At 47.0% G+C, this 12,650-nt stretch overlaps 1 protein-coding gene across 1 annotated transcript in view; it reads right to left on the bottom strand.

The window, feature by feature from the left end:
• Window positions 1–1,011, bottom strand: part of LOC308306614 (dolichyl-diphosphooligosaccharide--protein glycosyltransferase subunit STT3B-like) — a 73,191-nt gene extending 72,180 nt beyond the window's left edge. Inside the window, exon 1 of the mRNA XM_080751653.1 lies at window positions 442–1,011. Coding sequence (XP_080607779.1) covers window positions 442–737 — 296 coding nt within the window. The 5' untranslated portion in view covers window positions 738–1,011. The remainder of the gene's footprint in view (window positions 1–441) is intronic.
• Between the last annotated feature and the right edge of the window lie 11,639 nt (window positions 1,012–12,650).

Below are 12,650 nucleotides of genomic sequence, written 5' to 3'. Positions count from 1 at the left end.
GGCTCAGAATATTCCCACTAAGGAAAGTATGTTTCCAACTCCCTAAAGCCGTCTTTGTTTTGGTGAGTAGCGAAACTGTATTGTTTTATTGTTTTACTACAGACAGGGTGGCAGCCTTTTCTGTGCGAGCGCAAGAGATCATTGCTGACATAGCGATAGCGTTAAGGAGAATAATTCTAACGCTGGTCCATATATGGACCAGAGCTAGAGTTAAACTGAAGAAAACACAATCTTACCACCAAGGCATAAGGACTATTTGTTGTTCTTGTCACGATTTGTATGGCCTGATCCATTCAGCCTTGTAGTACGAAACCGACGACAAAGTAGGCCATTGTGTGTGTGTGTGTGTGTGTGTGTGTGTGTGTGTGTGTGTGTGTGTGTGTGTGTGTGTGTGTGTGTGTGTGTGTGTGTGTGTGTGTGTGTAGTTGTATTACAACTCACCAAGGGTCAAACTCGTGAATGATGCTCTCGAAGCGGATGACAGCGAAGAGCCTGGAGCTGAAGCCGGCCAGCCAGGCCAAGAACAGGATGGTGAAGGACAGCAGAGACTGCCAGCCGGCAGGCTGCGTCAGACCCACCGACAGACCTCCTCCTCCTCCTCCTCCTCCGCTGCCGCTGCTCATCTCCCCGGCCACCGCCGTGCTGCTGGTGCGCCCGTTCCCAGAGTACGGTGCCCCGATGCTCGCCGCGGAGGATTTGTGTTTGTTGTCGGAAACAACTGGGTGATGTTCCGCCATATTCTACGTCAGTCCCGCTGTGGCTAACAAGCTATCTGGTGCACACACACACACACGGGAAAGAAAGCCCCCCCTTCTCGCTGCCACGCTCCACTTCTGAAGCTCCTTTCGCCCCCTTCCCTTCCCTGCGCGCCCCTCCCTGTGCCCAGGCGATGGATTTATTCCCGACTTCCAACTTCACTTTTCCAGCGACCAGAAATTCCACAAAGTTATCCCAAGGAGTCACATAGCAGCCGGGTTTTGCAGAGCATACTGGTGACACATGCGGCTAGCTTAGTTCCTCCTTCCTTAGTTGGAAGTGGATGATGATGGTGATGATGGGGCGGGAGCAGTGGTTAGCAGGAAGAGGCCGTCAGCCTGTCACAGGCAGACAGGTACAGCGAGGCGGGCCGCAGCTCTGGAAGTGAACCAATCCCGCGGCAGAGGACCGCTAACAGACAGCGAAATCCTACCAATTGTACCCCGCCATTCTGACAGTGGCGGATGACAGGTCACGAGCCGACGCACCAATAGGCGCGGAGGATTTAGAGTGACTGACAGCAGGGAGAGCGTATCGGATATGAACAACACAGGACGGCCGGAGATGCACGGGCCAATTAAATAAATGAATTCGACCAGAACATATTGACAAGGCGGAAACGTGTCACGAGAGTGAAAGTGACAGCCGGGAGTAGTAAAATAATAACAATAACTTATAATAACATAATTATCAACATTGAATAAAGTATTTTCTGTTCTGTTCTATTCTATTCTGTTCGGTTCTGTGTTGTACTATATTTCTATTCTATTCTATTCTATTCTATTTAAGTGCAAAGTCTGCTTCTCTTTGTTGAATAGTGAATAGAACTGGTACAGTACAGATTAAAAACTTAATTTCACTGCCAGCCAGGGAACATCTTCCTTGGCTCATAAGGTTGACTACTGAAGTTGTTCTTGGAGTCTGTGCCTTAGAAATGAGACAGTCAGTTTGGACCAGAGGAGATGAGAGGGATAGTGTTATAGACTATGTGGGGGTGCTCAGGAGGAACTGCTTGATAATTCAAGAGTCTACTGCAGCGAGGGGAACTCACCAGAGAAGAATGTCCTCCTGGCATCGCACTCACATAGCAGTGCAATGGAAGACCACCCATTTTCAATATTGAACTATGTCATTAATACACCTTAGAGGAGTTGTGTGGAAATTAAAAAAAAGTTCTCCCCCTTCTGTGTTGCCTAGAACTGGAGGATTGATTTTGAGGTTTGTATTGCAAATTACAACTTGATGACATCGCACATTGTACTTTACAATACAAACCTCAAAATCAATCCTCCAGTTCTAGGCAACACAGAAGAGGGGGAACTTTTTTTTTATTTCCACACAACTCCTCTAAGGTATACTAATGTCATAGTTCAATATTGAAAATGGGTGGTCTTCCCCTTTAAATGAGTTCAGAAGTTTTGCCTCTATTCCAGACGTGTTCTCTTGGGAAGAATCAGCTATGGCTGAACAGAACACTAGTCAAATTAGACTGACAGCATTGTGTCTGATTGTCAACTGTTATGAACACAAGGTTGGAGTAATCTATCAGTTTATATAATAATTATATGTTGGGTAAATATTTATCTGTTGAATCAAGTAATATAGGCAATAAATGTGTGAACTGTCACTCAATAATGAAATAATGAAAAATCTAACTTTCCAGGATAATCTTTGACAGCTGTCGAGAGGCATACATTTCTATTATGCCTATACAACTTTGTGAAGAGGCCTCTTCATATATATTCATTCAATGAGTACTTAGTTCAAGGGTTGAACAAAGTTGTGAAGGAACTATTGGGTGATATTTCCCATTACAGGGTAGGCTAGACTCAATGACCTTCTCTCATGCAGAGATATAAGAAACCTTATTTCATTCACTCATTGATATAGTGTAACCTTTAGAAATAAACCAGTGCTCCTTCATTGCAATGGCATGCATTCAACATCCCACCTATATTTCCTTAGAACAGTGACAGACTGAGTATAATGTTGCATTTGATCTTCAACTGCTCTAGTGACAAGAGCACTTGAAGATTAAATGCAACATTATACTCAGTATAAGACTAGTCTAGTAGCATATGCCTGAATCACAACCATCATATCATGTGAGAGTGTATTTATGAATAAGTGCACTTGTTTGTTTGTTTGTTAGTTCAGTTGACTCAAACATTTGTTTCCATTTAAATTCAAGACATGGAGCAACTGTAATAGTGTTCCTCCTTGACATTCTGGGTGTATCCATAACAATCTATACTATAATTTCGCGAATGTCTGAGTGAGTGTCTGAGTGAGTGTCTGTCACAGCGTTTCTCCTCAGTGGCTGGAGCAATTGATCTGAAATCGCATCACCATAAGCATATGAACACACCTGACATAACTGTGAAGCCCGTTTGTCACTTTCACAAATCGTATGCTGTATATTAGCATTTTTATGGTGTATCTACTATCTATTCTGCATCTAGCATGAGGCACATCTATTCTGCATCTAGCTTGAGGCAAAATGTTTAACCAGCTCTGTGTGTGTGTGTGTGTGTGTGTGTGTGTGTGTGTGTGTGTGTGTGTGTGTGTGTGTGTGTGTGTGTGTGTGTGTGTGCAGGCAGGCGGGTGTGTGTGCAGGCGGGTGGGCGGGCGGGCTGGGGGGGGGAGAGACAGTATCTCTGTAGCCATTAAACGAAACGGGTTTCTTACATTGATGCTCCTACATCATGCAAGCACCAGTTAAAGTTACTTTCCATCCCTCATATACTGTGTGCACAGTGCACATCCCATAACCCACACACTGCACATCATTTTGGAGCTCATATCTTTGAACGGGTAAGGGCTAGTATATGCTAATTCTCGTCCTGCAGGTGCACTGTACCGTGTTCACTGAAGAGTAAAGGGGAAATAATAAGTTGAGGGAGAATAACAAATCAGAAAGAACTCTTGTTGCTTTGGATTTATTTGTTATCCTGGATGTCTTCAATTACATTGCTTGTTTTCCTCGGCAATTACTGCAAACCAGTCATTGCAACCGAAGGTCGCAGTGAGAAACGTCACGGCTTGTCCGTGTCCGTCTGTCTGGACGTGTACATATTTTTACGGCCTATGGGTTTGCCGCTCTGACATCATGCTCTGATGTCACTGTGATGTCAGGGGAACCACTCTAACAGAATGGGTTTGCCGCTCTGACATCACGCTCTGGCTTCACTGTTATGTCACACTAACAGAATCCCTTTTATGCCCATATATGGAGTTCCCTGATGTCATCAATATTAATGATGCCCTGTTAGAGAGATCCCAGGGGGAACACATCCCTTTATGCCCATATATGGAGATATGGAGATCCCTGTGATGCCAGGGGAACAGATCCTTTTTATGTCCATATTATGGAGATCCCCTGATGTCCACATCCCTGATGTCCACATCACTGTGGTGTGACCTCGCCCTTTAGGGCGATGTCGCTTGTCGCCTTGAGGCGTCTTACTAGTATATATACTGTACTACACACACACACACACACACACACACACACACACACAGACACACACACACACACACACACACACACACACACACACACACACACACAAACACGTATTCACACACAAATAAGGTATAGGAGGTGTAGAAAATCCCCTCTACTCCTGCTCTGCCCCAGGTGGGAGGAGCCCAAACAGACTCACTCAACTCACCTGATAGACAGAGAATTAACACCACCTGCATGTAATTTCAGCCTGCCCTTTAAAAGGCAGCCATTCCACAGAGTGTTCATTTTGTTTGGTTTTCCTGAGTTTGGTTTCCTGAGTTATAGTTTTCGTTTCCTGAGTTTACCCAGGGGGCAAAGGAAGGTGTGCTGCATTTGCCCCGACATACAAAGTTGTCCACCAGAAATATTATCTATGACCCAGTAGGATCACAACCTATATGGACAACCCGGTCAATTTGTACAACAAAGTCCAATATGGCCGCCTTTTTAGTTTTAATGGGGGGTGAATATGGCAAAATTTTAAACTGAGGGATATTTCCACGAAACTTCACAGGTTGATCAATGGTATACATATGAACATTTTTTGTATTGCAAGTTTCCATGAAATCCAATATGGCCGCCACAATATGGCCGCCATAATGTAAGGACCCAGAAAATAGGTTTTGCCTCCAACTTCTGAACCAGATGAGCTAGAAACGCAAACTTGGTGTCTATTTCATGGTGTCTGACCATGGGAGACTCAATGGAATAGCTAATTTTATTATTGGGTGTGTCTGGACCTTTATTGTGCATATTTGCAAGATGGTGGACTCCCAAAATAGAGCTTTAACATAATTTCTACCATGATTGTGGACTGCTTTTGCAAATACAAGCAATATGAATCCATTTGCTAAGATTTATGGCACAGAAGGGACTTATACCTGTATTATGCTTGAGTTTGCATGTTGTCAAAATGGCTGTAAACGAGATATTATATTTCCTGTCCGATTCTACTGTATGTAGTTGTAGCAATGACTTCAGATAAAATCAGAGACCAAAACAATGTATCTTAGAAATTATTTTTTAATTAAAAAGAAAGAAAAAAAAGAGAGATTATCTCAATGAAATGAATGCAACTGCCTTTTTGGGTCTTTCACACATAGACATGCACATGCTTTCCAACAACTTCAGCTTCAGGGAAATTATAATGAACACATGATTAAAACAGGCTGCATTATAATGCAAATAATTGCTAGTCACTATCACTGTCATGTGTACCTATCCTGCTGCATCTTGTCTCCAGTCCTTGGCAACGACACCCCAAGTAGCATGCAATTCCCTTCTTCGCACATGAAAAGTTTTTTCTGGCAGCCTTTGATACAGCTACATGATATTGCCTTGTCCATTGATATAGGCCAGGCTGTAGGTGGCAGCAGCTTCAACAGGGTTGATCGGTTATTTAGGAACTTGTACACTCTTAGCTTTGCCAGGTCAAAGTCCTCCGAATGGTCAGCTTTTGATGCATATACAGCTATTGTCAGAGATGGGGACTCGAGTTAAAGACTCGTCACTCGAGTTGACTCGAATAGCACTTTTGGCGACTCCAGACTCGACTCGGACTCGCCCCTCAAAGACTCGAGACTCCACTCGACTCGTGATCATAAGACTCGTGAATTTCACGAGTCTTAAAATATTTTAAGCACTATAATGCATGACAAGCCCGACAAATATTGTCCTTTCCTTCTCCTTTCTTCTTTCTTTCTTCTCTGGTGCGCGGCTGAGCGCCGCTGTACGGCTGAGCGCTGCGCAAGGACACAGGGGCGACTGGGTTGTTTTTCCCAACGTACTTAAGCGCAACGGTGGGGGCCCAGGAGCGCTTCGCTGTGTTCACTTGGACCGCGCAGAGCGGCCCGTTGGGAAAAACGCAGTCTGTCTCGCAAAGCGTGGCAGACACAGCCGTCTGCATGGACCTTTCATCCTAAGATTTAAATATTAAAACGGCGAAATAAAACACACATGTTTAGCTCATCATCAGCTATTTTACTTCAGCTAACTTGGCCTTTGTTTAATAATTTGATAAAATGATAGGATTATCTGTGAGAACCTGCTTATCTAATGTCGGGTTTCTCTCCGAGCGCATCCTCCTCTCGTCTTGTTCCACCAGCTGCAGCAGCTATAGTCTAATAGCTGAGCTCATTAACCCCTCGTACTTATTGTTTAAAGCATTAACGTGAGGTTACGCCACCATGCCCTGTAAGCCCTACTGTTACACTGCTAGAGTAGAGGATTATTAAATTGTTTTTGTATCTGTTGCGCTCGTGCTTATATAGTGCGTCTTTTCAAAAGAGAAGATCTATATCTAGACGCGCCATGACACGGTGGATTAAATTATATCTTAACTAAAACTGCTATTGCAAATGATGCTGTGTCAATGACTAAGTAATGTATCAATCCTGACATACTGTCTGTTTATATTAATACAGTAAAGGAGTGATCGTGAATACAATCATGCATGCACTTGCCAGTACATAATTTAATTAATATACGCCGGCAACAAACGTTTACAACAGTGATGTAAAATGTATTCCCAGTCCAATTCCCACTAAGAGTGCACGTCACTATGGTAACCAGTAGCGATACGTTTTACGGCAGTAACTGCCGTAAAGTGTTATGTTGCTGCCTGTCGGTCCAGCTCAGCTGGCGGCGGCTTCAAATAGAGAAATTGTGATTGCATCGCAATTCGTATTAAAAACAACATTTGAATACTTGTATAGCTCAAACGCTCTTAGGAAAATGTCAGTACAGATAGCTACAAAGGTCTACAAAAAGGATTTAAACACAAGAAAGCACAATGGCTTGTTTACATTGACATTGGGGTCCTTTCGTACTGGATTTAAAAAAGTCAAGCAACTGAAGCAAGTGTGGCAGGTTTTGGGATTATTTTATTCACAAAGAAAGTCGTCGGATGATGATTGGGACGGCCGGGGACCCTGCTACTATTGGACATAACTGCGTTGCTTCCAAGGAACTTTCACCTAGGAAGGAGAGGCAGGAGGTCTACTTCAGAGATGTTTCCTGGGGGAAATGGATCCATTATTATTAATCGTGGAACTTTTAACTGCCTCCGTAGCGTGACTGTGAGTAAATACATTCATGTGTCTTTCCTAATTAGCCTGCCATGGCTGCTGCTGTAGCTGTATCTGTGAGTACCGGGTGATCCTGATGCGCCATCTAACTTTTTCAGCTGGAGGCTAGATCATTATAAAAAATAATAAAAAAAGATATATATGTATATAAAGACTCGTAACTCGACTCGGACTCGCCACTTAAAGACTTGAGACTCGACTCGACTCGTCCCCCAAGGGCCCCAAAGACTCGACACTCGACTTCGACTCGCCACTTAAAGACTCGGCACTCGACTCGACTCGTGATCACGAGACTCGTGGGCATCTCTGGCTATTGTGAGTCAGCTTTTGATGCATATACAGCTATTGTGAGGTCTCTAGCCTGATTCTTGACATCCTCTGAGAGGGAATAAGAGGAATTTTCACCAAACTCCTGAAGTGCAGGGAGATCTAGACCCATGCTGGTCTTGAACCATGCTTTCTTTCCAGTGAAAAAGGGATAGCTGGTGGTATCTCTCAGGCTGTGAATAAAGGGCAGGGCACGACACTGTGCGAGTCCAAGGGCTGAGACCACGTGATGGATAGGAAGATATGCATCCTGCTCTGTGCTCACCCACAGCTCTGGAAGGTCTAGGAGGTAGGTGGCAGCATGATATAGGCACATGATGATGATGTCTGTGTCATTAGCATGGATGACAACTCTGTCAACTTTGTGAGCCTGGACACTGTAGATGGTGTGTAGAATTACCCTTGTGTCGGCCTCCTGTTGTGTTGACTCTAGTGCAGGGACATCAACAACACACCCCTCCTTGTTCACCAACACTCCTTGTCTCTTCTTTAAATCCTCGACTCAGGTAAAGATGGGTTGTAGGGTTAGGGTTAGGGTTAGGGGTTATGTGGGTTGTACCCACATAAAGAATATGAAGTCTCTGCACAATATACAGCTCCTGATCCTCAAGAGTGTTTTGCTGTCTCTGAAAACAAAGCAAACCTTCTAAGATTCCTCTGTGAAGAATGGTGTCAAAATGAGACACTTAAGTCTGCTCTTGGTACAACCCATCTTTACCTGAGTGGAGGATTTAAAGAAGAGACAAGGAGTGTGGTGATCAAGGAGGGGTGTGTTGTTGATGTCCCTGCACTAGACTAGAGTCAACACAACAGGAGGCCGACACAAGGGTAATTCTACACAACATCTACAGTGTCCAGGCTCACAAAGTTGACAGAGTTGTCATCCATGCTAATGACACAGACATCATCATCATGTGCCTATATCATGCTGCCACCCACCTCCTAGACCTTCCAGAGCTGTGGGTGAGAACAGAGCAGGATGCATATCTTCCTATCCATCACATGGTCTCAGCCCTTGGACTCGCACAGTGTCGTGCCCTGCCCTTTATTCACAGCCTGAGTGGCTGAGATACCACCAGCTATCCCTTTTTCACTGGAAAGAAGGCATGGTTCAAGACGAGCATGGGTCTAGATCTCCCTGCACTTCAGGAGTTTGGTGAAAATTCCTCATATTCCCTCTCAGAGGATGTCAAGAATCAGGCTAGAGACCTCACAATAGCTGTATGGATCAAAAGCTGACCATTCGGAGGACTTTGACCTGGCAAAGCTGAGAGTGTACAAGTTCCTAAATAACCGATCAACCCTGTTGAAGCTGCTGCCACCTACAGAAAATGCCTTTGGCCTGCACCTGAAAAGAGCTGCTCTAGCAGCCATAATAGATAAAACTGCACACATCGCGAAGCCAGACATCCCTTGCTTCATTGAATATGGATGGACTCTCAGTGATGGGAAGGCAGTCCCCTGTCCATATACAGAGCCAGCCTGGCCTATATCAATGGACAAGGCAATATCATGTAGCTGTATCAAAGGCTGCCAGAAAAACTGTTCATGTGCGAAGAAGGGAATTGCATGCTACTTGGGGTGTCGTTGCCAAGGACTGGAGACAAGATGCAGCAGGATAGGTACACATGACAGTGATAGTGACTAGCAATTATTTGCATTATAATGCAGCCTGTTTTAATCATGTGTTCATTATAATTTCCCTGAAGCTGAAGTTGTTGGAAAGCATGTGCATGTATGTGTGAAAGACCCCAAAAGGCAGTTGCATTCATTTCATTGAGATAATCTCTCTTTTTTTTTCTTTCTTTTTAATTAAAAAATAATTTCTAAGATGCATTGTTTTGGTCTCTGATTTTATCTGAAGTCATTGCTACAACTACATACAGTAGATTCGGACAGGAAATATAATATCTCGTTTACAGCCATTTTGACAACATGCAAACTCAAGCATAATACAGGTATAAGTCCCTTCTGTGCCATAAATCTTAGCAAATGGATTCATATTGCTTGTATTTGCAAAAGCAGTCCACAATCATGGTAGAAATTATGTTAAAGCTCTATTTTGGGAGTCCACCATCTTGCAAATATGCACGATAAAGGTCCAGACACACCCAATAATAAAATTAGCTATTCCATTGAGTCTCCCATGGTCAGACACCATGAAATAGACACCAAGTTTGCGTTTCTAGCTCATCTGGTTCAGAAGTTAGAGGCAAAACCTATTTTCTGGGTCCTTACATTATGGTGGCCATATTGTGGCGGCCATATTGGATTTCATGGAAACTTGCAATACAAAAAATGTTCATATGTATACCATTGATCAACCTGTGAAGTTTCGTGGAAATATCCCTCAGTTTATAATTTTGCCATATTCACCCCCCATTAAAACTAAAAAGGCGGCCATATTGGACTTTGTTGTACAAATTGACCGGGTTGTCCATATAGGTTGTGATCCTACTGGGTCATAGATAATATTTCTGGTGGACAACTTTGTATGTCGGGGCAAATGCAGGTTTCCTAAAAAAAGGCTGGTTTGCCCCCTGGGTAGTTTGTTTCTTGTGTTTCCCTGTGATGCATTAATTGAGTGAGTATTTCGGTTACAGTTTATTTCATGATTCAGTTTGTTTTCTTTATTAGGTTATATGTATTAGTTACTGATTGTTTGTTTCCTTTGTATTTTGTAGCTTAAAATCATCACCTTCAGTACCAAGCCATATCTCCATGTCCATATGTTGCCATGCCATTGCCACCTGTTAATAAATACAACTTAACTTTTATGTATCTGGTCCACTGGTCTAAATATTCTGACAGATATTCTGGTGTCGAGTACTACCCATTTATATCAGCATTTCAGTATACAATCTTTACATGGTCCTTCGAGCCGGAAGTATTTGACTATCAGGCATAGACCAGCAGTAAATCACCCATATGGAATACATACAGCAAATGGCATGGCAACAGTTCAACAGCCAGACATATGGACAGTCAGCACCGAGTTACGCTACCACGGCTAATGGCTGCTCTCAGCCACAAACCTCCCAGCAGCACTTCCCAACCCAGCCTATCACCCAGCACCCAGTTCAACCTCCAGTCCAGCAGTGCACCACCCAGCCGTACAGCTACCAGCAGCCTACCTACCAGCAGCCCTACAGCTACCAGCAGCCCACTTACCAGCAGCCCACCTACCAGCAGCTCTACAGCTACCAGCAGCCTACCTACCAGCAGTCTACCTACCACCAGCCCTACCTGCCGGCCCCCCAGCAGCCTTCCTACCAGCTGGCCCCCCAGCAGCCCTCCTACCAGCCGGCCCCCCAGCAGCCCTCCTACCAACCGGCCCCCCAGCAGCTTTCCTACCAGCCGGCCCCCCAGCAGCCCTCCTACCTGCCGGCCCCCCAGCAGCCTTCCCACCAACCGGCCCCCCAGCAGCCTTCCTACCAACCGGCCCCCCAGCAGCCTTCCTACCAACCGGCCCCCCAGCAGCCTTCCCACCAACCGGCCCCCCAGCAGCCTTCCTACCAACCGGCCCCCCAGCAGCCTTCCTACCAACCGGCCCCCCAGCAGCCTTCCCACCAACCGGCCCCCCAGCAGCCTTCCTACCAACCGGCCCCCCAGCAGCCTTCCTACCAACCGGCCCCCCAGCAGCCTTCCTACCAACCGGCCCCCCAGCAGCCTTCCTACCAGCCGGCCCCCCAGCAGCTTTCCTACCAACCGGCCCCCCAGCAGCTTTCCTACCAACCGGCCCCCCAGCAGCCCTCCTACCAGCCGGCCCCCCAGCAGCTTTCCTACCAACCGGCCCCCCAGCAGCCCTCCTACCAGCCGGCCCCCCAGCAGCTTTCCTACCAGCCGGCCCCCCAGCAGCCCTCCTACCTGCCGGCCCCCCAGCAGCCCTCCTACCTGCCGGCCCCCCAGCAGCCCTACCAGCCGGCCCCCCAGGAGTTTGCCTTCCACCAGCCGGCCTCCCAGCAGTACCAGCCACCGCCCGGCCCCACCCAGTCGCCTCTACCACCCGGGCCTCCCCAGTTGCCGCAACCAGCATCAGAGCCTCCCCAGTCGCCGCAACCAGCATCAGAGCCTCCCCAGTCGCCGCAACCAGCATCAGAGCCTCCCCAGTCGCCGCAACCAGCTCCCCCTCCAGAGCCCCCCCTCCAGGCGCCGCCTCCCCCAGAGCCCCCCCTCCAGGCACCGCCTCCCCCAGAGCCCCCCCTCCAGGCACCGCCTCCCCCAGAGCCCCCCCTCCAGCTAGCACCAGCACCACAAACCCAGACGCCCCCTGCATCCCCTCCAGTGGTGCCTCCTGCCCCAGGGTCCTCTAAGGCACCAGCTCTGCCGGTGGCACTCCCTGCCCTCCGAGTGGCGCCTCTGGCTCCCAACCCCTCCCCAGCACCTCTCCAAGAACACCCAGCACCACCTCCATCAGAGAAGCACGCCCAGGTGCACTCTGCACTCCATCTGCCACAGCCCCCAGCCCCCTGCCTGGTGCCCCACCGACACCGGCCTCCAGACTTTGACCCGAGGTGGCCCCACCGGCGTCGGTGGGCTTCAGCATGGCCCCATCTTCCAGGCCGCCCTCCGGACCCCCTGCCCAATCGATTGCGACTATCTGACTCACCCCACCCTTCTGCCCTGCTCGGGGTCTCGTGCCCCTTATGGGGCGGCTGAGGGCAGATGGATGATGCCTTTCCCTATAGCCCTGAACTGACATTGGGGATGTGGGATGTGGGGATTTTATGTATTATCAAATATGACTATATTTGATGGGGCGGCTGTAGAAAATCCCCTCTACTCCTGCTCTGCCCCAGGTGGGAGGAGCCCAAACAGACTCACTCAACTCACCTGATAGACAGAGAATTAACACCACCTGCATGTAATTTCAGCCTGCCCTTTAAAAGGCAGCCATTCCACAGAGTGTTCATTTTGTTTGGTTTTCCTGAGTTTGGTTTCCTGAGTTATAGTTTTCGTTTCCTGAGTTTGTT

This window comes from Nannobrachium achirus (genome assembly GCF_963921795.1).
Source record: "Nannobrachium achirus genome assembly, chromosome: 2".
Classification (NCBI taxonomy): Eukaryota; Metazoa; Chordata; class Actinopteri; order Myctophiformes; family Myctophidae; genus Nannobrachium; species Nannobrachium achirus.
This window is presented reverse-complemented; position numbering and strand designations above follow the sequence as displayed.